The following is a 25,442-nucleotide window of genomic DNA, read 5'->3' as shown; positions in this document are numbered from 1 at the left end:
GCCACGACTGTAAATAATATAATTAGTCTATAGAATTGTTATAAGTACACCCCTGTGTCCTTATTAACATTAAAGAAAACAAAAAAAAGAAAGAAATATAGATCAACTTACAACAAAGAATAACTTTATTAACCTTGGTTATTAGTCTGTAACAGAAAGGACTTAAAGTGCTGTAAAGTTTGTATTTAAGTATATCTACTGTTCTAGCTGTTCTTTAAAATTGTCAGCAATGTCATTTATCACAGTGTCATTAGACAGAGGAATAGTTTTTATTTTTGCATCACTTGCGTCATCCAGCATGACAGAGACCTTGACAGACATTGTTTTAAAGCAGCTTTACAGAATTTAAGAATTAAGGTGAACGATGTGTATTTGTCCCTGATGACCAGCCATGGTGACTGTGGCAAGGAAAAACTCCCTTAGATGTTATTAGGAAGAAACCTTGAGAGGAACCAGAGTCAAGAGGGGAACCCATCCTCATTTGGGTGACATCCAGAGTGTGATTATAGTCTTAAAACCAGGGGTCACCAACCTTTTTGAAACGGAGAGCTACTTCTTGGGTACCGATTAATGTGAAAGGCTACCAGTTTTCAGTTTGATCTGAAATAACAAATTTGCTCAATTTACCTTTTATTATGTTAATATTAATAATTAATGATATTCATCCATGTGAAGACACTGATCATGTTTATGATTTCTCATAATAAGTGTCAACAATGATTTAACAAAGAAGGAAACAGACCCATGGGCTACTCATGTGGTCCTTGCGGGCTACCTGGTGCCCGCGGGCACCACGTTGGTGACCTCTGCTTTAAACAATACAGAACACTGGAGAGTGAGAATTAACATGAGCACTGGAATTTAATGTACTTTCTACAGTCTAATACAGTCATTCGTGGTTATAAAACCAGGAGCTACTGAGCAACTCATAAAATAGCTCAACATGTCATGTTCTGTCGTTTGCCACAGACTGGTCTTTGTTAACATCTTGAATTTCAGGATGCTGTATGACACGTTTCTCTGTTTTTCTTGTAGCAAGTGGAATAAAACCCAGCGTCTTCGGGAACATTTTCAAATTTAATTTCTAGACAATGTTTGTATGTTTCTGCTATTCTCTAATTCTCACCATGCAAACCAAGCCACCGTCTGATGCTATTTCTGTATGTGTCCCATCGTGTGTGTGTAAAATGCTTCTATTCTTCTTTCTTAATGGACGCGAGATGCATATAGCATTGTTTTTAATACTTTCACTCATGTCAAAATATGATTACGCGATGAAGGAACTATTGTCAACTTTAAACACTAATAAAAAATAAACTGCAGGATTATACATGGAGAACTTTTAGTTTCTCTCTCAAAACCAATAGCTCTTTTTATTGGATTGAAAAGAATTTAGTGCCCCATATATGGGAATGGGATGAAACGAAAAACGGCTTCACCTTACGGCCTACAAGTGTTACATGCGCTTCGTTATATTTCCTTGTCTTAGCTTTCAGGAGACTTACGTTTGTCTCATTATCTCCGTCTCTCTCCGCCTTTCTTTTCATCCCTGTGAAATATTTTTTCATGGTGTCTCTTAAGGGTTTGTTATCTGCACTTTATACCTCCTGCTCTGTGCCGTGTGACGGTGAAAAAACCCTACTCTCTGCGGCAAAAAAAAGCATGTCCCCCGGGGTCACACGTGCCCACCCTGGCATCACCCTGAGCCCACCCAGTGGGGTGCACCCCACTATTTGAGATGGACTGCTATAGACACTAAAGAGACAAGATAGGAATGTGCGTTTAGAGAACCAGTGTGAGTGCAATCAACACAGTTCATACACAGGAATAAACTGTATATATCCCCAACCCCCCCCGACCTTGCTCGTGCCTTCGAAATTTGCTCGTGAAACAGGGTAAAATTTTCTCCGTTTCCTTGTACTATAGGTTGCTCGTACAACAGGGTTTTACTGTATTTCTTCTCATTGAGCGCTGTTTCCAGCCTATCATCCCTTTATTGTGCGACTTTTTCACCATATTACTGGTGTATTATTGTAGTCTTCCTTATTGTATACTGTATCATTTCCTGGCTATCAGACGTATCCGTAGGCAAGTGGAGCAAACAATGATCAAGGCAACAAGAGGACTGGAATTCAGAGGGAGTCGCCGATGTGAAAATAAATAAAAACAAAGACATTCCTCAACACCCATGGCCATATATAAGGGAGTTGTTCTAAATTATCGGTGTAAAAAAGTGCTGGCTTTCAAGAATTCGCCATCAAATTTGAAAAAGCACAGACAGGTAATCTAATGTTTTATTGTTATATCCTTCTTTTCATTTTAATGTTTAAAGTTTTTATTTTCCCTACAGTTTTGTTTGCCTTTTATAGAAGGGATGCTGCCACGTGTTGCTATTTTATTTATTTTTTTTAATAAGGATCCTCTTAATGTTCTTAATTTCTGTAGCAGTCATTTGAAATCTGAGGTTTAGTCAGATAGTTTCTATATGTTGTAGAACTGCTATACAGGTGAAGTTTACATTTTAAACTTCCTGTTTGAACTTCACTAAAATGCACAGGATAACTCATCTTAAATTTGTCATTCGTAAAACAACATAATAACTTAGAGTTGTTTTCAAGGACGGTATGACATGAGTATCTGTACTTTTAATTAAGTAAACGATGTGTATACTTTTGCCAAATCTGCTGTATATCATTTTTATATGAATTTATTTATAAATATTTTCATATAAAAATATTTATATTTTTGCACTCGGCTCCTCCAATCCAGCAGGTGGCGAACGAGTTCATTTAACAACCCATAGACTCCACCTTTAGATTGTTTGACAAGGAGACTATATAGTATTTTACAGTAAATACAAAGAAAACATACACATAAATGTGTACAGATAAAGAAAATGCACTTACGAGGTAATTTGAACACAGGAGAGCAGCTTCCACACCTTATGCGAAGAAAAAGAACAATTGCATACGCAAGGGTTGAAGGTCATAAATATGGCGCTTTACATTGGATTTGTGTCCTGTCTGGCACGTTTGTTTCTCATTCAATTTACTGGTGGATATGTTAACGGTAATTATTTTATTTATTTTTTGTTTATGCAGCAGTCTGTTCGTAACTCGATGTATGTTTAAGGAATTACATGCGACAGACAGTGAGATTTGCCTTGCTTTGGAAGAAGTGTAGTATTCCTGAACACTACATTAATTCCGATTTTGTTGTTGTTGTTATTGTTATTTCCTTTGCCGAAATTGTTTCTTGAAGAATTCTCCTACATCCTAAAGATGATTTTGAGTTTCTTTAACGTTTGCTGCAAAAAAGTACATCAACTAAAATGTGATAGTTTTATCCTATAATGATACCTTGACATTCCCAAATGCATAACATTGTTAATCTCCAAAAGAAAAACGTATTGCTTATTGTAACATTTGGTAGACCTATTGTTCTTTATGTCCAAAATACATATTTTTAATCCAGGTAGATTTCAAACAATGGGTCTAGATAAAGATGTCAAACTGAATTAAATTAGTTTTAGCAGCCCAATGGGCCCAGCCTTACATATCTTTTTGCTAATTTTCATTGTATCTTTCACCCCAAAATTATCAATGAAGTTTCAAGAAATAAGAAATGCCCAATAAATCATGTACCACAATATTACATGTATCAGATAGATCCCATTTTTATCAATTAGTAACTATAGCCCTATTAAAATAAACAATGAAAGCATGAATTGAGAAGTTCTGAGAAAATCTGACCACTTAAGAGGAATTCTACCAAGATTATAATTGTGTTTTGGCATAAATTCAAGACCATCAATAGTACTAAGTAATCCAGAGGGACAGCGCATGTAGGATGTTTTGGAGACAAGGTGAGGGGGTGTGTTTGAGATGTTTTGGACATGTTCAGAGGAGGGACATAGGGTATATCGGTAGGAGAATGCTGAGGATGGAGCCGCAAGGAAGGAGGAAAAGAGGAAGACCAAGGAGGAGGTTTATGGATGAGGTGAGGAAAGACATGCAGGTAGTTGGTTTGAAAGAGGCAGATGTAGAGGACAGGGGGGTGTGGAGACGGATGATTTCTGCTGTGGTCACCCTGAATGGGAGAAGCCGAAAGAAGATGATGATGTGTCTTTTAAAATGTTTGGAATTGCCACAAAAGTTCGTACAAATAACCAAAGATGAATGAGTGTACATTTTTGCTGTCCATAGATTATCACTCCGGATTTCTTTTACACAAAATTCCTACAAGTGTTATCACTAAACACTGCTCTAATGACATTGAAATTGGGTTATGTCTTATTTACTGTGTTTTTTGTTTTTCATGTATGTGTCTGTAGTATTCAAGCTAACACGAGAGAGGCACGAGAGAGTATTTTGTTTTTGGTGTAAGCGAAACATTGTTTAATTAATTTTTTTATTTTTTTACAGCTAGAAGTGTAATTGGACATAATGTGACCGTATCATCTGGAGAAGACGCACATCCTAATTGCCAAATGTTGAAAACAAATGAGCCCATGACAAGTGCTACTTGGCAAAGACGAACAAAGGAAATGCCACAAAATTATGATTTCTTCGTTGTGACTTTAGATCACAATGAACATAATTATTTGGGGGAGAGGGTAAAAATTTACTGGGAAATTCACTGGACATTTAGGCTCCATTCTTTTAAGAAATGTCAGTCTTCAAGATGAAGGCATCTACACCTGCATCTTAAACATCTTTCCAAGTGGACCGTATGAAACAAAACTTTATCTCACAGTATTAGGTAAGAATTTCTATTCTCATTGTGGAATTCCTTATTATTTTTTTATTATTATTATTATTATTATTTATTTATTTATTTATTTATTTATTAATTTTTATTAAAACGTCAGTTTTGGAGATGCTCTGACAAAGTCGTCTAGACCAGTGGTCCCCAACCCCCAGGCCGTGTACCGGCACCAGTCTGTGGGTCACTTGTTACCGGGCCGCACATAAAGAAAACATAACTTACATTATTTCCGTTTTATTTATTATCTGATTCTGAATGATGTTTTATTTTGGAAAATTACCGGATTCTCTCCGCCACATCTGTCTATGATTCACTCTTGATGCATGTCATGATACCTCGGTCACATGACTTACCTCCATCCACTACCTTCTTAAAGGAGCTGCTCCGGCCGCTAACACATAATACATTACCGCTAAATTCAAACCCCCAAGTGAGCAAAATTAACAAAAATCAACACAGTGGATTCACGTTTATTATTATATTTAGAAAATATCAGTTTTTATGCCGGTTGTATCATTTTATTTTGTTGTATTTATCCGACACACCTTAAAAGCCGGTCCATGAAAATATTGTCTGACATTAAACCGGTCCATGGTGCAAAAAAGGTTGAGGAGCACTGGTCTAGACATCACAATTTGGAACTTGTCAAACTCACTCAAATCCTTACACTTGCCTATTTTTTCTTCCAAGTCAAATTTCAGGACAAAATGTTCACTTGTTGACTAATAAATCTGCCCAATTAATGAGTGCCATTTATACTGTTTTTATTTTTAGTTCCCCCTATTGTCACTGTGAATGTGGCGGTTCATCCTGTTGCTGGAGACACTGATGAGCTTTTGCCAACCTGCACTGCAGCCAAATCAAAGCCTGCAGCAGAAGTGTCATGGAATCTGGGTGCATTAAGAGACTCTGTGGAAGTACAAATTAACCGCACTGTGGACTCTGAAGGAAGATACACTGTTACTAGCAGCCTGATTAGCAAGAAGTCCAAAGATCTAAAGCAGGCGAATGTTCACTGTTTGGTCTCACACCCTGGCCTGAAGGAGAAACTGAATTATACGCTGGCCATTCACTGTAAGAAATTTGTCACCTTCCTGTTTGCAGTTATTAACTAAAGACGAGTTAGTCGTGCAGAGTAATATCAAACATGAGTGTTAATGTTTAGACTTTACTGTTAATTTAAGAACCAGGACCTTTTCTTCACTTAACATTTTTAGTATCACATCAAACAAATCACACAGAAGTAGATGAGACAATAAATGTAGAATTCGAACTGCATAGTAAAAAATGCAGTGAAGCTAAACAATGCAGTTGCAAAGACTCCAATGATTTAATGCTACATTTAACTAAAGGTTGAAACTTGTAATTTCCTACTTCCAACCAGGAAAGTCTTTCAAAAACATTTGCCAGTCAGTGACATGGTCCGTTATCGTCACTGTTTGTAGACTTTGTATATAGATGATGCCTGGCTTGAAAATTACAATTTAAAAGATGAGTCAAATGCATTAATAATTTCTTGAGGCCCAAATCAGAGGCCCAGTCATGCACCAGTATGGTGCTGTATATTAACTTAATCAAAGCTCTACACATAATTGTATTATCAAATCACTCATTACAGTGTGTATTTATATTTTATATATTTAATATTTATAGTATATGCTCTTCTGTTTCACTTAATATTACAATGTTCAAATCATTCATTAATCATCCCCCATCTAGATCCTCCTCAGGTGGTTTACATTTCACCGAGTGGTCCAACAGAATTTCATTGTGAAGCAGATGCCTATCCCAAACCGACTTATTTCTCTTGGAGCAGGTAACAGAACTGAGAGTTTTCTTAACGAGGTTTAATGCAAGACTACGTCTCTCTCTCTCTCTCTCTCTCTTTTACCACTGTTAATTGCTACAGTTCATCTCAACCATCTGACACTAATCAGACACTAATTACAACAAATTGATTTGGTATGAACCCAGGAGAACCTCTTGTAATCTGAAGACTCTGTTTTCTGTCTCTCAGTTGGCCAACATAGATTGACAAATAAACCTCATTTAAAAAAAATAAATAAATACATAGCAGGGAAAAATGTTTACAGTAGTTAAAAAATGTATATTGTATTTTTATCACTGCAGCATCATTTTGGAATATTAGTTGTATCTCTGGTTAATTTAGTTGAGGTGTTTTTTAGTTTTTTTCTTTGTTAGATATATACTCATGTAACAAATGTGTTCTGCAGGGCATTGGTGGAGAGGAGAGGTGTCCGAGTCAGACAGCACAATTAAGACTTATTTGATAGTATAGAAATTCCTTAAAAACATTACAAACTATAAACTTAGTTAGTTTAGAAAATATAGAAATACATTAGAATTTCAGAAATTCTTCAAACTCTGAATGCTGGTAACAAGTACTGTGGAGTGTGACTTCTAAAATGAAATGCTAAATTAAATTTTTATTAAGTTAAAATATTCTTCTTCTTCTTCTTTCGGCTGCTCCCATTAGGGGTCGCCACAGCGGATCATCCGTCTCCATACCACCCTGTCCTCTACATCTGTCTCTTTCACACCAACTACCTGCATGTCTTCCCTCACCACATCCATGAACCTCCTCCATGGCCTTCCTCTTTTCCTCCTACCTGGTGGCTCCATCTTCAGCATTTTTCTACCAATATAATTCGTCCCTTCTCTGCACATGTCCAAACCATCTCAATCTCGCCTCCCTCACCTTGTCACCAAAACATCCTACATGTGCTGTCCCTCTAATAAACTCATTTCTAATCTTGTCCATCCTCGTCACTCCCAACGAAAAACCTTAACATCTTCAGCTCTGCTACCTCCAGCTCCACCTCCTGTCTTTTACTCAATGCCACTGTCTCTAATCCATACAACATCACAGGTCTCACCACAGACCTATAAACTTTCCCTTTCATTCTTGCAGATACCCTACTACTCTTTTCTTCACTTCTCTAACACACTCTCCATTACTTTGCACTGTTGACCCCAGGTACCTGAACTCCTCCACCTTCTCCACCTCTTCTCCCTGCAACCGCATCACTCCACTGCCCTCCCTCTCATTCACACACAAGTACTCTGTCTTACTCCTACCGACTTTCATTCCCCTTCTCTCCATCGCATATCTCCACCTCTCCAGGCTCTTCTCAACCTGCTCTCTACTCTCACCACAAATCACAATATCATCTGCAAATATCATAGTCCAGGGAGACTCCTGTCTGACCTCGTCCGTCAACCTGTCCATCACCACTGCAAACAGGAAAGGGCTCAGGGCTGATCCTTGATGCAGTCCAACCTTCACCCTGAACCAGTCTGTCGTACCTACTGCACACTTCACTGCCGTCACACTGTCCTTATACATGTCCTGCACCACCCTCACATACTTCTCTGACACACCAGACTTCCTCATACAATACCACAACTCCTCTCTCGGCACCCTGTCGTACGCTTTCTCTAAATTCACAAATACACAATGCAGCTCCTTCTGTCCTTCTCTATACTTCTCCATCAACATCCTTAAAGGAAATAAGGCATCTGTGGTGCTCTTCCTCGGCATGAAACCATACTGTTGCTCACAGATGGTCACCTCTTCTCTCAGCCTGGCTTCCACTACTCTTTCCCATAACTTCATGGTGTGACTGATCAACTTAATTCCCCTGTAGTTACTGCAGGTCTGCACATCTCCCTTATGCTTAAAGATCGGTACCAGCACACTCCTTCTCCATTCCTCAGGCATCCTCTCCCCTTCCAGAATCCTGTTAAACAATCTGGTTAAAAACTCCACTGCCATCTCTCCTAAACATCTCCACGCTTCTACCGGTATGTCATCTGGTCCAACCGACTTTCCATTCTTCATCCTCTTAATCGCTGCTCTCACTTCCTCCTTACTAATCCTATCTACATCCTGCTTCACCAACTCCACATCCTCCAACCTTCTCTCTCTCTGATTTTCCTCATTCATCAGCTGCTCAAAATACTCCCTCCATCTTCTTAACACACTCTCCTCACTAGTCAACACATTTCCCTCTCCAACCTTTATTGCTCTAACTTGCAGTACATCCTTCTCAGCTCGGTCCCTCTGCCTGGCCAATCGGTATAAATCCTTTTCTCCTTCCTTAGTGTCCAACCTCTTATACAGCTCCTCATAGGCCTTTTCCTTGGCTTTCGCCACATCCCTTTTTACCTGCTGCCGCATCTCCTTGTACTCCTGCCTACTTTTCTCATTACTCTGTCGATCCCACTTCTGTTTTGCCAACCTCTTTCCCCTAATGCTCTCCTGCACTTCCTTATTCCACCACCACGTCTCCTTGTCTTGCTTTCTATTTCCAGATGTCACACCAAGTACTTTTCTAGCTGCCTCCCTCATCACTCCTGCAGTAGTTGCCCAATCATCCGGCACCTCTTCACCACCACTGAGCCTCTGTCTGACCTCTTCCCTAGACCTCACACTACACTCTTCCTCTTTCAGTTTCCACCATCTTATTCTTCTTTCAATCCTTACTTTCCTCCTCTTCTTCTTTGCCTCCAAAACCATCATACAGACCACCATCCGATGCTGTCTAGCTACACTATCTCCCGCCAACACCTTACAGTCTCCAATCTCCTTCAGGTTGCATCTCCTACACAGAACATAATCCACCTGTGTGCACCTTCCTCCACTCTTATACGTCACCCTATGATCCTCCTTCTTCTTAAAATACGTGTTCACCACTGCCATTTCCATCCTTTTAGCAAAATCTACCACCATCTGCCCTTCCACATTCCTCTCCTTAAAACCATACCTACCCATCAACTCCTCATCACCACTGTTCCCTTCACCTACATGCCCATTAAAGTCTGCCCCAATCACCAATCGTTCTTTCCTAGGTACACCATCTACCACTTCATCTAATTCACTCCAGAATCTTTCCTTCTCCTCCATCGCACAGCCAACTTGTGGAGCATAGGCACTGATGACATTTATTATCATCCATTCAACTTCCACCTTCACGAACTTTATCAACTTTATCCTCACCCTATCAGAAACTCTCTTCACCTCCACTACACTCTTACTGTACTCTTCCTTCAGAATCACCCCTACACCATTTCTCTTCCCATCCACACCATGATAAAACAGTTTAAATCCACCTCCAATGTTCCTGGCCTTACTCCCTTTCCACTTGGTCTCCTGAACACACAGCATATCTACCTTTCTCCTCTCCATCATATCAGCTACCTCTCTCCCTTTACCCGTCATAGTACCAACATTTAAAGTACCAACCCGAACCTCTACTCTCCTACACTGCTCCTTTTCCTGCCGTCTCTGTAGACGTCTTCCTCCTCTCCTTCTCCTCCTTCGGCCAACAGTAGCCCAATTTCCACCGGTACCCTGTCGGCTAACGATACCTGTGGCGGTCGTTGTTAACCTGGGCCTCGACCGATCCGGTATGAAATTTTCATTTGTGATACGCATATTTGATTTGGCACATGTATTCCTTAAGCAACCCTCCCCATTTACCCGGGCTTGGGACTGGCACTAAGAGTGCACTGGCTTGTGCCCCCCTAATGGCTGGGTTTATTAAGTTAAAATATAATATGCAAAATAAGTTCTTTGAATGTAACCAAAAAAAATATAATTTTGTTTCTTTTAGATGCCTTTTAATGAAGGAGCCTCTTTCCAGCGGTGATACAAACGCACTGATTATTCAGCCGACACCTGACAGTCACGGCTGTTACTACTGTATGGCATCTAACCAATATGGGAAAAGTGTCTGTCTCTTCAATGTACAGTTTAAATCAAGTGAGTATGAATATGAATACTTTATTAGAACAAGTTTGACCCTTTTGGGTACATTGAAGTATTAACACTTTTGGTATTATTGATGAATTAAAGTTGACCAATGATCTCACTCTTGGTTTTCACATCTCTACATCTTATATGACCACATTAAATGTAATATTCCAAAACAGTTAATTGTAAATGGATTTATTTGGGGAAATTTGTCACAATTTATCAATTTTTTTTAATATGTTTATAATCTTTATTTAAAAAAGGCCGTAATTGGTAAACAAGTAAAAATATTGGCATTCTGCTTATTGTACTGCTCATTCCTGATCATGTAGTGTGTCAAAAGGTTTAGTAAATAAATGTGTGTGTTAGGTGGCTATGTGTGCATCACAACCAATGGATATAGAAACTGTACAAAAGTGTGAATTAAAAAGAAATTTTTTGTTTTTGTCTTTTTTACTTTGTTATTCCATAATAAGCATCACAAATGTATGTAAACTATGTGTTTGCCCTAAAATAGAAACCAATTAAAATTGCACTGTGGAAACAAATTAACTGATACACTTCATCCCCCTAATGATCCCTAAAAGTCTTTTCATTATTTTCAAAGCTGCTTACTCTAGATTTTCTTGTGCATGATCCAAATATATTCCTTTTCTTATTGTTAAATTTACAAATTTTTGTGATTTGCATCTTGTGAGCACTTTTTCTTTTTTATTTAGTCATATAATGCCAATATGATTTGTTTGATCCTCATAATCAGTATATGTTTCTTTCATTGTGGTCCCTGGATATGCATGGTTAGGAGTGTGTGTACACTCTTGAAAATAGCATGCACACTTTACTAACTGCATTGAACATAAAAACTGTGAAAATCACTTGAAATGGTCACTTTCACTCAATCCTATTTGCAGTTTGATTTGCATTTAACCTTAATGAAAGAAAAATATGTTTGACATTTTCCCTTATCTTTCTGTTTGAGATAAGTCACACAATCTATAACACCTTTTTTAATGGGCTTTCAGGTGCAAAATCTGAAACTCACTGGATATGGATTATATTCATATTGCTGCTCTTTACTCTGGGCTGTTGTATTTTTGCCATATGGAGAAAATATGAATTTCTTCTAAACTTTGTAAGAAGACAGAGGTGAGTGTGCTAATTTTACTAATATAATATTGAGCACAATTTTTTTCGATTTAGAGTTTTATAAACAGGTATTTATTACATTTATTTATTACAGACATATTATTTGTTTTTTTCTCATTTTAGGCCACGTGAACAGGTTGATGGCGTGTTGTGACAGAGCAGCTCTGAGCTCTTGGACATACAGTCGGTCACTCATCATCAGCTGGTCCGGGCGGCATACCGGGACGTGTTGAGAGCATGTGCTGGACAATGTGTTAAGCAGCCGAAAGAAAAAGAAGCCGCCTTAGAACCAGAACTTGTGTGGACATTGTTGAGAAGTACATCTCTGCACTGCTATAGCCTTTATATTTATTCACTGCATATGTTTACATATATACATATATGTGTGTGTATGTATGTATATATATATATACACACACACACAAACACAGTGAGGAAAATAAGTATTTGAACACCCTGCTATTTTGCAAGTTCTCCCACTTAGAAATCATGGAGGGGTCTGAAATTGTCATCGTAGGTGCATGTCCTCTGTGAGAGACATAATCTAAAAAAAAAAATCCAGAAATCAAAATGTATGATTTTTTTTTAACTATGTATTTGTATGATACAGCTGCAAATAAGTATTTGAACACCTGAGAAAGTCAATGGTAATATTTGGAACAGTAGCCTTTGTTTGCAATTACAGAGGTCAAACGGTTCCTGTAGTTTTTCACCAGGTTTGCACACACTGCAGGAGGGATTTTGGCTCAAACACGGAGTTTGAGCAAACACGGAGTTTGAGCTCCCTCCAAAGATTCTCTATTGGGTTTAGGTCTGGAGACTGGCTAGGCCATGCTAGAACCTTAAAATGCTTCTTACAGAGCCACTCCTTGGTTATCCTGGCTGTGTGCTTCGGGTCATTGTCATGTTGGAAGACCCAGCCTCGACCCATCTTCAATGCTCTAACTGAGGGAAGGAGGTTGTTCCCCAAAATCTCGCAATACATGGACCTGATCATCCTCTACCGTGCAGTCGCCCTGTCCCATGTGCAGAAAAACACCCCCAAAGCATAATGCTACCACCCCCATGCTTCACAGTAGGGATGGTGTTCTTGGGATGGTACTCATCATTCTTCTTCCTCCAAACACCTTCAGTGGAATTATGACCCAAAAAGTTTTATTTTGGTCTCATCTGACCACATGACTTTCTCCCATGACTCCTCTGGATCATCCAAGAGCCCACCCACACTCCTGGGAAGGTTCTCCACTGTTCTGTGTTTTTGTTATTTGTGAATAATGGCTCTCATTGTCGTTCGCTGGAGTACCAAAGTTTTAGAAATGGCTTTATAACCTTTTTCCAGACTGATCAATCTCAATTACTTTCTTTTTTTTTCTTATTTGTTTCTGAATTTCTTTGGATCTCGGCATGATGTCTAACTTTTGAGGATCTTTTGGTCTACTTCACTTTGTCAGGCAGGTCCTATTTAAGAGATGTATTGATTGTGAACAGGTGTGGCAGTAATCAGGCCTGAGTGTGGTTAGAGAAATTGAATTTAGGTGTGATAAACCACAGTTTTAACAGGTGGGGCAAATGCTTTTTTCACACAGGGCCATGTAGTTTTGGATTTTGTTTTCCCTCAATAATAAAAACCTTCATTTAAAAACTGCATGTTGTGTTCACCTGTGTTATCTTTTACTAATATTGAAATTATTTTGATGATCTGAAACAATAAATTGCTACAAACATGCAAAAAAAAAAGAAATCAGACCACTGAAATCAGACCACTGTAATTCTGTTCTTACATTACCTACATTCCAAGCTTATGTATATCACATCTACCTCATGTTTATCACACCTTAACAATGCTATGTTTAATGCTTATTATTTCTTTCTTTATGTTTAATGTTACTCTTGCTGTTTCACTCTCTATGCACTGTGCTCTGTAGTAACTGCCTTTCGATCTTTTGTATACTGTGTATGTTGAAGAATGACAATCAAAGCTTGAGTTGAGTTCAGGAGTGTGACTCAGACCTCATGCTGATTCACACTGAACCTCTGCTGGACCACCTCTAGTTTGCTTATCAACTCAATATGTGTGTTGGCAATGAACTCAGCATGGGATTGGATTATCTCCTCCAGCACCTTGATTATCCATGAACTTGCACCAAGATTTATTTTCAATTCTGCACCATTTAGGATTCTGCCTATGTTTATCTGTCAATACTGACATTTTACTTACAACGAGTTGTATCAGTGGTGTCACCAAAAGTCTACATAACTGTAGCAAACATCCCCCAAATTCTCTTTCTTGAGAATACAACAGCCATTAATGTTTACTCCCGCTTTCCTCACTCACTCATATGAATAAGAAATGATATGAGTCAGATGACACTCAGGGTAGTATTAGCATGAAAGTGAGTTCTAGACAGCTCTTGTGTGTACATTAGCTTCACTGTTCTATCCTTTGACTTCACAAGTTCAAGTCTTAGTTCTTCACTTTTTTTAATTGTGCTTGTTTTAATTTCATTTTTGATTTATGGTCTATAAAATCAGTTGTCATACACACACAGCAAGTTTCTTGCCCCTTGCCAACATGCCGATAAAAGACTTTAAAAGATCTAAGAATTTTATTATAATTGAAATGCCCTTGAATAACATGGCTTTCATGAGAAGTATTAACATGCAAGTCATTTAAGGTGTTTCTTGATCTTTAAACGCTTTCTTGTATCTTCATGAGCAACAAAGTCGACAGGGCCTTTTACATCATGCTGAAATGCACAAAGGTCAAATCAAAGACAGCTATCAGAACTGTAGTAAATCACCAGTCAAATGCCGTCACAGTACAGCCACAAATAGAGGCATATTTAATTACAGTAATCCGACAACTATTGGACCTTTATTGTATGGGATTTGGAATGGTTTCATCATTCTTTATTGCTTGCTTATTATTGCTATTTTTTTCAAATTGCCCCAGATTGCTTTTTTTCTCATCAAGGATATCTGTATGGAAACAGATGTTAATCATATCTCCCTTTGATGAAGCTGTAACATCCATAGAGGTATAGACCTACAGGAGAACTACAGGAGGAGCCAGTCTTATCACTGCCTCCTCTTGACATAATTAACCAAATTAGCTGTGAAGTCCATCACTTTCCTGGGAACTACAGTACTCCCAGCACCTGAAGAAGAAAACTATTAAATGTATTGTTAAAAAGGTCCAGCAGAGGACAGACTTTTATCACTAACAAATAGCTGTGTCATTTTCCTGCTCCAGTTGAAACCACTAACTCTGTCCTCACCCAACTGCAGAATGACAAGAGTATAAGACACTACAACACAATGTGACTTCAGCAGAGCTGCTTTTAGATTGTGACTAGTCATCGTTTTTTTTTTTTTTTTTTTTTTTTAAGCTTTACACAGATAATGCAGTAATAAAGAATGTGTAAGTTTGTCCCTAATGAGCAAACCAGTGGTGGCAATGGCAAGAAAAATCCCTCTGAGATTGCGTGAGGAAGAGACCTTAAGAGAATCCAGACTCAAGAGGGAACCCATCCTTATCTGGGTGGCACCGAATGACAATCCGAATAGTGTATGGAGTCAACCCATACATAAGAGACAGGAAGTTGGTAGAGAACATAGTCACTGCTTTCCTCCAAAAGGGACACTGGATGTTGGTACACCAGAACCAAAATACTTTCAATCTTCACCACATGACAGCAATCTTACTGAAAGCACTGTATTCAAGATACATGGTATAAATGGATTTCTTTGCTGTAAACAGTGCGTGTACATAAACATATACATAATAAGTACTTTATATGCTGTTCCTAAAGGGAGTTTTTTCTTTGCAATATGCATGATATATCATTCATACCTTTCAATTTTCAGACCACCAGAGGGCCTCTTGCATACAGAAAGCCTAAAAGTTTGAGCTAACAAGTATGAGCAAAACAAAAAACTTTTTGGTCAGAAGTCATATGTGGAAATAAAATGGTTCCAAAGATGTACAGTATAATGTAATAGTTGATAAGTGATCATAGATCTAAAGTGAGAGTGGAAATAAAGATGTCGTTAATAGTATGTCTATTGCAGTTGAAGTGTTTTGCCGGTGTAAAGGAGATGTGCATGTAAAAGTGATGATCTATTTCTTGCTTCCTGTATAAGTATATTATTATGGAGTCCAAATCCTTTTATGTGTAAGTAAATTTAGCTAATAATCCCTGATTTTAATTCCGATTATGAATCAATGTGCATACTTAATTGCTTTCAGCATGAGTTCAATCAGTGCTGCAGAAACACTGCTAAAGTGAGACAGCTGATAAGTAAGAGCCTGGATGTCCCAGTGCTTGAGGCTTTGTCTGTATAATATATTGATAAATATAAATGCCTGTGCTACCCAGATACTGCTGTTTGACTTTTAAGCAAGACCCTCAACTCCTATTAATTTGGTTTGATTGCATTGCTTTTGGGTAAAAGCATCTGCCGAAGAAGTAAATAAAAATACAAATGAAGAGAAAAACATTATTTATTACAATACAAACTCTGGTTCAATGTGTGTGCATACAGAATGTATATAGAAATGTGTGTATGCATATATTTGTTTATTTAGTGTGATCAAATATAAGTGGTATTGCCATAACCATAAGCACAGTGCTGACTGCTCAGAATATCAATGCAGTTTAGCCCAACAGCTAAACTGGTTTTCTTGAAACAACTAAAAACACTTCCTCATTACCATATGGAGTATGGGATTTGGAGTAGAGGTCAGGATGACAGTGTAGAGCAAAAGAAGATGCATTAATCCTGGTCCTCTGTAAATATAGCAAAGGATATCAAACTATATTTTATGTATGCTGTACATTTCTATTGATTTGGTCGATTAATTTCCCACAGAAATATACTCTAGCTTGTTAAAGTCTTCATTACCGGCTGTTTTTGAGAGCATGCAAAATCATATATCTTTTAAAAGTTTATTCATTTAAATGTGTTTTAAATTCATTCAAAAGTAAAGCTGTGGTGAATCCAGAGTTTATTCCAGGAACACTGGGCACAATGTAGGAATACAGTTTGGCCAATTCTCCTGCCAGCATGTTTTGGAAAGTGGAAGAAAACCAGAGAAGCAAAAGGAAACCCATTGAGAAAATCTGAAATTCCACACAGACTGTAACTGAAAGCTCCAGGAGTGAACCCCATTCTCTGAAAAATCAAAACATTGTTATTTTCTATCTATTTGTACACCACACGTTATAGAGTCTCATCTACCACCTACAGCTGTCAATTAGGGGTTTTTTTTATCATGCCTCTGCTTCTTTCATTGTAAGCAAATATGTCATGGGTTTCTTTTTGCCACAATTTTATGTGCTCCGGTTAGTAATACAGTATAATCAATACAATTTAACATGATCTATAATGATCTGGGACACAATGTCATTACATTATTTAAAATGAATAGATTTCTGCCATGTTTTTGTAAAAGTAATATGCTGTTATTTATGTATACCCGACTTTATACAGTTCATGCAAACCACACTCACAAAGCAGCATCTCTATGGATTTTCCAAAAAACAAAACATTTTTCAAAAAAGGTTTTCATCCTTAAAACAGAAATTTGTTCAATATCTCTATATTAAACATGCTAAACAACCTTTCCATAAATGTGAAGTAATAATTTGATAGAAAAATTATTCCCGACCAACTGGAATATGTGTAAAGACAAAGAGTTTATTCAGTGGATATCAATAATCTGCAGGAAGTTCTCTTCAATTTCAGCCCATTCTGCGCAGCTGGGGATGGTTCAACATCAACAGCCTAAAAATTCATGAAGTTAATGAGCAACTCAAGAACTTTGAGTGATGAATTTGGACTGTAATTAATATCAACAACCTGCTACAATGGCTCAGGACTACAGGTTGCATTTAATCGCCACACTCTTGCAATGATGGAATTGTAATAAATGGACATTCAGTGCCACTAGATGAGGATGAGGTTAAATTTTGAGACTGGTTCCTCTTTTGCTTTCTTCCTCATACCATTTCAGAGAGTTTTTCCTTGCCACAGTCATTACTGGCTCACTCATTAGGGATAAATTCACAATTATAAGGAACAAATGATACATTCTTTTATAGTCTCTTTATCTCTGTAATGCTGCCTTGAGTCAATGTCTATTGGTAAAAGATATAAAATATAAAATAAATCTAATTGAATAATAACTTAATAATTGTAAATAAATCTGCTTCTTGATACTGCAGTAACTAATAATATGCTGGGAATTTTTTCAACATGCTCTTGGCTTGAAGAAATTATTAATTATTTATTAGCTGCACTTTTTTTGCAATTAAAGAGCATTAAGACCCACCTGTTCACTCTGAGGTATGGAATGAGAGATGACAGCTTGTCAGGGGTCAAGGCTTTAATTACCAAACCTGGTATTAATTATGGTGTATTCCTCACAGACACACACACGCACACACACACACACACACACACACGACACACCTGCACACAGTCAGCTCATTTGTAGTGTGACTGAGCTCTGACTACAATAATGTATGATACTATAGTAATCAATGCGTATATATATATATATATATATATATATATATATATATATATATATATATATATATATATATATATATATATATATATATATTTTACTTTAACCCTAACCCTAACACATTTATTCAGATATTAAAAAATAATAAACTCCACCAAAAAAATTATTTTTAACCACTAACTGTTTGTTTTACTGATGCGCAAGGTTTTAAATCAAGCGCCAAAATCCGCAATGATGCACACAATTAAAACCGCCCATGTGGAAACATAGTTTTGTTTGGTGTCCTGATGACTTACTATAATTTCTTTAAAACATTTACAAGAATATTTTCTTAGGTTATGTTAAGTCTGGTTTCTAAATGCGAATAAATATTTTTATTGAGATATATATATATATATATATATATATATATATATATATATATATATATATATATATATATATATATATATATATGATGGAGAGGAGAAAGGTAGATATGCTGTGTGTTCAGGAGACCAAGTGGAAAGGGAGTAAGGCCAGGAACATTGGAGGTGGATTTAAACTGTTTTACAGTAAGAGTGTAGTGGAGGTGAAGAGAGTTTCTGATAGGGTGATGATCGTGAAGGTGGAAGTTGAAGGGATGATGATAAATGTCATCAGTGCCTATGCTCCACAAGTCGGCTGTGAGATGGAGGAGAAGGAAAGATTCTGGAGTGAATTAGATGAAGTGGTAGATGGTGTACCTTGGAAAGAATGATTGGTGATTGGGGCAGACTTTAATGGGCATGTAGGTGAAGGGAACAAAGGTGATGAGGAGGTGATGGGTAGGTATGGTTTTAAGGAGAGGAATGTGGAAGGGCAGATGGTGGTGGATTTTGCTAAAAGAATGGAAATGGCAGTGGTGAACACTTATTTTAAGAAGAAGGAGGATCATAGGGTGACGTATAAGAGTGGAGGAAGGTGCACACAGGTGGACTATGTGCTATGCAGGAGATGCAACCTAAAGGAGATTGGAGACTGTAAGGTGTTGGCGGGGGACAGTGTAGCTAGACAGCATCGGATGGTGGTCTGTAGGATGGTTTTGGAGGCGAAGAAGAAGAGGAGAGTGTGGACTGAAAGAAGAATAAGATGGTGGAAACTGAAGGAGGAAGAGTGTAGTGCGAGGTTCAGGGAAGAGGTCAGACAGAGGCTCAGTGGTGTTAAGGAGGTGTTGGATGATTGGGCAACTACTGCAGGAGTGATGAGGGAGGCAGCTAGAAAAGTACTTGGTGTGACATCTGGAAATAGAAAGCAAGACAAGGAGACATGGTGGTGGAATGAGGAAGTGCAGGAGAGCATAAGGAGAAAGAGGTTGGCAAAACAGAAGTTGGACAGACAGAGTGATGAGAAAAGTAGGCAGGACTACAAGGAGATGCGGCAGCAGGTTAAGAGGGATGTGGCGAGAGCCAAGGAAAAGGCATATGAGGAGCTGTATGAGAGGTTGGACACTAAGGAAGGAGAAAAGGATTTGTACCGATTGGCCAGGCAGAGGGACCGAGCTGGAAAGGATGTACTGCAAGTTAGAGCAGTAAAGGTTGGAGAGGGAAATGTGTTGACTAGTGAGGAGAGTGTGTTGAGAAGGTGGAGGGATTTTTGAGCAGCTGATGAATGAGGAAAATCAGAGAGAGAGAAGGTTGGATGATGTGGAGTTGGTGAAGCAGGATGTGGATGTGGAGAAGAAGTGTGCTGGTACCGATCTTTAAGCATAAAAGAGATGTGCAGTCTTGCAGTAACTACAGGGGAATTAAGTTGATCAGTCACACCATGAAGTTATGGGAAAGAGTAGTGGAAGCCAGGCTGAGAGAAGAGGTGACCATCTGTGAGCAACAGTATGGTTTCATGCCGAGGAAGAGCACCACAGATGCCTTATTTGCATTAAGAATGTTGATGGAGAAGTATAGAGAAGGACAGAAGGAATTGCATTGTGTATTTGTGTATTTAGAAAAGGCGTACAACAGGGTGCCAAGAGAGGAGTTGTGGTATTGTATGAGGAAGTCAGGTGTGTCAGAGAAGTATGTGAGGGTGGTGCAGGACATGTATGAGGACAGTGTGACGGCAGTGAAGTGTGCAGTAGGAACGACAGACTGGTTCAGGGTGAAGGTTGGACTGCATCAAGGATCGGCCCTGAGCTCCTTCCTGTTTGCAGTGGTGAAGGACAGGTTGACGGACGAGGTCAGACAGGAGTCTCCCTGGACTATGATGGATGATATTGTGATTTGTTGTGAGAGTAGGGAGCAGGTTGAGAAGAGCCTGGAGAGGTGGAGATATGCGCTGGAAAGAAGGGGAATGAAACTCAGTAGGAGTAAGACAGAGTACATGTGTGTGAATGAGAGGGAGGGCAGTGGAGTTGTGCGGTTGCAGGGAGAAGAGCTGGAGAAGGTGGAGGAATTCAGTTGAGGGAGGCGAGATTAAGATGGTTTGGACATGTGCAGAGGAGGGACATGAATTATATTGGTAGAAGAATGCTGAGGATGGAGCCACCAGGTAGGAGGAAAAGAGGAAGGCCAAGGAGGAGGTTCATGGGTGTGGTGAGGAAGACATGCAGGTAGTTGGTGTAAAAGAGGCAGATATAGAGGACAGGGTGGTATGGAGACAGATGATCCGCTGTGGCGACCCCTAATGGGAGCAGCCGAAAGAAGAAGAAGAAGATAATAGAGTGGAATAGATATTCTGCCTTCATGCATATCGTCATGAGAACCATCTATTTGAAAGCAATTGTGACAATGCACATAATCACAATATGATAAGGGAATGCAATCTCCTTTATAACATCGGCATTACAGCCTTTTTCAATAAAACGCAGGAATATGAACGGTTGTCAGCTCTGTTTTTTTAATTGTACACTTAACTCTTTATGTACCCACTATTATTACATTTCTTAGGAAATTGTGTCTTTTATCTATCCGTCAAATATGATGGATGCAACCTAAAAGTAATTTCATGGTTTTTTATCCAGACAATGCACAGCATTTTTCATGTGGATCAAACTTTTTTTTTTTAACAAAAGAATAAAGAGATAAAGGAATGACGAATAGGATCATATTTTTATACAGAATCAATGCAAGCACATGATTCATAAAGATGTAAAGACTATTATTACAGGCAATTAGTTCTAATGCAATTAGCACATAATCTCTGTTACATTGCAAATTGAACAAAGCATAGGGATTTTAAATTAAAAATAGTTCAATTTCAGACATCTGTACAAGGATATTTGTTGAAGGTGTTGGTGGTCGTGATGGTGGTGTTGGTATAGTGCTAAAAAAGTTCACAATATGAAGTAAAATCAATCATGAAGTCATGAAGTCGAAAATTAATTCATGTATATAGTCTTCTTTTATGCAAAAATAAAATCATGATATCAATTTCAATGTTTGATGCAAAATTCAGCACGACTTAATTTCAACTGTTTGAAGCTCATTAACATTGAATTGAATGACTGACTCTTCTTTCTGTTAAAAGCTGTGCAGAAGCTTACCCACAAGGCTTAAATATTTAAAGAGGTTAATGGAAATTATATCCCTTAATAACTTGACAGATTTTTGAGTCATTTTGTAGTCTGCATTTTTTCTAAAACTGTCTCAGTGATGCTACCTTTGTGTGAAGACTTCAGATATCATATACATGCTGCCAGAACTGTAATTCGTATTATATTTTATATTACATATTTATATTTGTTTAGGATATATTGACTTTTTTCTTTAACAGTAGCTCTGACAATAGTCCAGGTTGCAGAACAAATATCCAATGTAGACTAATGCATGTGATACACTTCTATAGTGATAACTTGCACAGGGATTTGTATGATGGATGTATCATCAATTTCAAAATATGTCAAATTATGTCTTTACATGATCATGTTCTCTGTAAGTCCATTTAACATTTTTGACAGGAGTCTCCAATTTCAGTCAGAGATAAAGCTATAATTTACTAAGACATAAATGCTTTATGCAACAAAACATTTTATTGACTTCAAGAGCAAAAAAAATGAGGCTAGTGTATAAACATCTGCTTATCACAATCACAATATAATGTGGAACTTGTGTTATGAATGAGTGTGTCAAATGTAACAATAAATGGATGAAATAATTGATGTAATTTATTAATAAAAATAATAAACATAATAAAAAAAAAATAATCCAGAAATCACAATGTATGATTTTTTAACTATTTATTTGTATGATGCAGCTGCAAATAAGTATTTGAACACCTGAGAAAGTCAATGTTAATATTTGGTACAGTAGCCTTTGTTTGCAATTACAGAGGTCAAACGTTTCCTGTAGTTTCTCACCAGGTTTGCACACACTGCAGGAGGGATTTTGGCCCACTCCTCCACACAGATCTTCTTTAGATCAGTCAGGTTTCTGGCCTGTCGCTGAGAAACACGGAGTTTGAGCTCCCTCCAAAGATTCTCTATTAGGTTTAGGTCTGGAGACTGGCTAGACCACGCCAGAACCTTGATATGCTTCTTACAGAGCTACTCCTTGGTTAACATTGTCATGTTGGAAGACCCAGCCTCGACCCATCCTCAGTGCTCTAACTGAGGGAAGGAGGTTGTTCCCCAAAATCTCGCAATACATGGCCCCGGTCATCCTCTCCTTAATACAGTGCAGTCGCCCTGTCCCATGTGCAGAAAAACACCCCCAAAGCATGATGCTACCACCCCCATGCTTCACAGTAGGGATGGTGTTCTTGGGATGTACTCATCATTCTTCTTCCTCCAAACACGTTTAGTGGAATTATGACCCAAAAGTTCTATTTTGGTCTCATCTGACCACATGACTTTCTCCCATAACTCCTCTGGATCATCCAAATGGTCATTGTCAAACTGAAGACGTGCCTGGACATGTGCTGGTTTAAGCAGGGGAACCTTCCGTGCCATGCATGATTTCAAACCATGACGTCTTAGTGTATTACCAACAGTAACCTTGGAAACGGTGGTCCCAGCTCTTTTCAGGTCATTGACCAGCTCCTCCCGTGTAGTTCTGGGCTGATTTCTCACCTTCCTTAGGATCATTGAGACCCCATGAGGTGAGATCTTGCATGGAGCCCCAGTCCGAGGGAGATTGACAGTCATGTTTAGCTTCTTCCATTTTTTAATGATTGCTCCAACAGTGGACCTTTTTTCACCAAGCTGCTTGGCAATTTCCCCGTAGCCTTTTCCAGCCTTGTGGAGGTGTACAATTTTGTCTCTAGTGTCTTTGGACAGCTCTTTGGTCTTGGCCATGTTAGTAGTTGGATTCTTACTGATTGTATGGGGTGGACAGGTGTCTTTATGCAGCTAACGACCTCAAACAGGTGCATCTAATTTAGGATAATAAATGTAGTGGAGGTGGACATTTTAAAGGCAGACTAACAGGTCTTTAAGGGTCAGAATTCTAGCTGATAGACAGGTGTTCAAATACTTATTTGCAGCTGTATCATACAAATAAATAGTTTAAAAATCATATATTGTGATTTCTGGATTTTTTTTTTTAGATTATGTCTCTCACAGTGGACATGCACCTACGATGACAATTTCAGACCCCTCCATGATTTCTAAGTTGAAGAACTTGCAAAATAGCAGGGTGTTCAAATACTTATTTCCCTCACTGTATATAATTTATCACCTTTTATTTTTTTTTTACTAAGAATAAAAGGTGATAAATTAAGTATTAATTTTGTTATACAGTTAAATTCCCAATAAGTGAGTTAATTGTTAATATGCATGTAGTAAGTATATGTAATATGATAATTTAAGTTGTGTAGATTTAATGGGATGTTCACCGATGCGGCCCGGGTTCGATCCCCGTTCAGGGAACCAACCCCAGCCACTCTTAGTGCCGGTCCCAAGCCCGGATAAATGGGGAGGGTTGTGTTAGGAAGGGCATCCAGCGTAAAAACGTGCCAAATCAAACCTGCGGATGATCCGCTGTAGCGACCCCTAATGGGAAAAGCCGAAAGAACGTTTTTTAGATTTAATGGGATGTTATTGCTATAGATAATTGTTGGACACAGATATACAAACTAATCACGATTTTTTTTGTGTGTGGTGGATTTTGGCTTCAAAATACTTCTGGATGTTTATATCTTTTTCTATCTCTTGCCCTCTCTGTATGCATTCTTACTCTTTGTACTCTCTGCTACTCTCTCTCTCTCTCTCTCTCTCTCTCTCTCTCTCTCTCTCTCTCTCTCTCTCTCTCTCTCTCCTTCTTTTTATCTGTGTCCTTTTTTACCAAAACTGCCTCCAATTCCTTTCCCTGCCTGCCTGACAGCCTGGTGTGTGTGTGCAGCATGTCAGCCAGAGATATAGTGTGAAAAACAGAAGGTCCATCTCTGCCAGCATCACTGCACTTTTTAATGAAAGAGAGTTAACAAATGGTGGTGTTTATCGACTCAAACGCTTTGTGAGATGTTTATCTATAGGCTCCTAACCCTAAACTGTTCTGCTGGAGTTATTTTAGAATCGACTGAACGGTCAAGCCTAATCTCTGCTTTTACAGATAAAGAGATAAGTAGAAGGCCACATGGTTTACTTCGCCCTTTGGCTTGGTCTTGTTTTTTTTTTACAGAAAAAGAATGCACATATATCTGAGCTTAGCCTCTCTTTTTGCACTTGTTGCAGTGTGTAAACTCATTAAGATTAAATCTGGCATGCGGTAATCAAGTGGAGCCTTGAAAAACAGATTATGCACAGAGCTTAGTACATAGCAGATGTTTAGCACAAACCAATATACTGGATTGAAGGGAATAAATGTGGTCAAACAGGGAATTTATTTTATTATCCAGACACCTGATATTTCTGAACATTGTTTTAACATTGTTCTGTAGTACTGGGGTTTTTGAAGTGAAGTGTGTAATAAATTTTTTTGTGTTGTGACAAAACTATTGTTTATTTTAAATAGAGTTATTAAAGTTGACCTAATTTAGTTGAAGAATGGGTTCCCTTTTGAGTTTGATTCCTCTCAAGGTTTCTTCTTAATACCATCTCAGAGAGCTTTTCCTTGCCACAGTTTCCACTGGCTCGCTCATTAAGGATAAACATACATGGACTGATTTATAAATGTAAAAGTTATATATGTAATTACATTGTGAAAAGTGAAAATGTCCATTGTCAAAAGCGCTAACAATACCATCCATGTAAAGCTCTGTTTAAGAGAAAATAGCTAGAAAGTTTTTTAATTTTTTTCTTATAATATAAGAATATATAATATATAA

The 25,442-nt window shown here is 38.1% G+C and overlaps 1 protein-coding gene across 1 annotated transcript; it reads left to right on the top strand.

The window, feature by feature from the left end:
• Window positions 1-2,538: 2,538 nt before the first annotated feature.
• On the top strand, window positions 2,539-15,013 carry LOC310723514 (nectin-4-like; the record flags this gene model as incomplete). The annotated part of the gene is made up of 6 exons (XM_083536662.1): window positions 2,539-3,069; window positions 4,651-4,761; window positions 5,542-5,841; window positions 6,487-6,583; window positions 10,404-10,552; window positions 14,943-15,013. Exons 1-6 carry the CDS (start codon window positions 2,994-2,996, stop codon window positions 15,011-15,013), a joined length of 804 nt encoding a protein of 267 aa, XP_083392788.1. The 5' UTR covers window positions 2,539-2,993.
• Window positions 15,014-25,442: the final 10,429 nt, after the last annotated feature.

The sequence above is a fragment of the Silurus aristotelis genome, assembly GCF_946808225.1.
Source record: "Silurus aristotelis genome assembly, chromosome: 3".
Lineage (NCBI taxonomy): Eukaryota > Metazoa > Chordata > Actinopteri > Siluriformes > Siluridae > Silurus > Silurus aristotelis.
The sequence above is the reverse complement of the archived record's forward strand: the minus strand, read 5'-3'. Positions and strand labels throughout refer to the sequence as shown.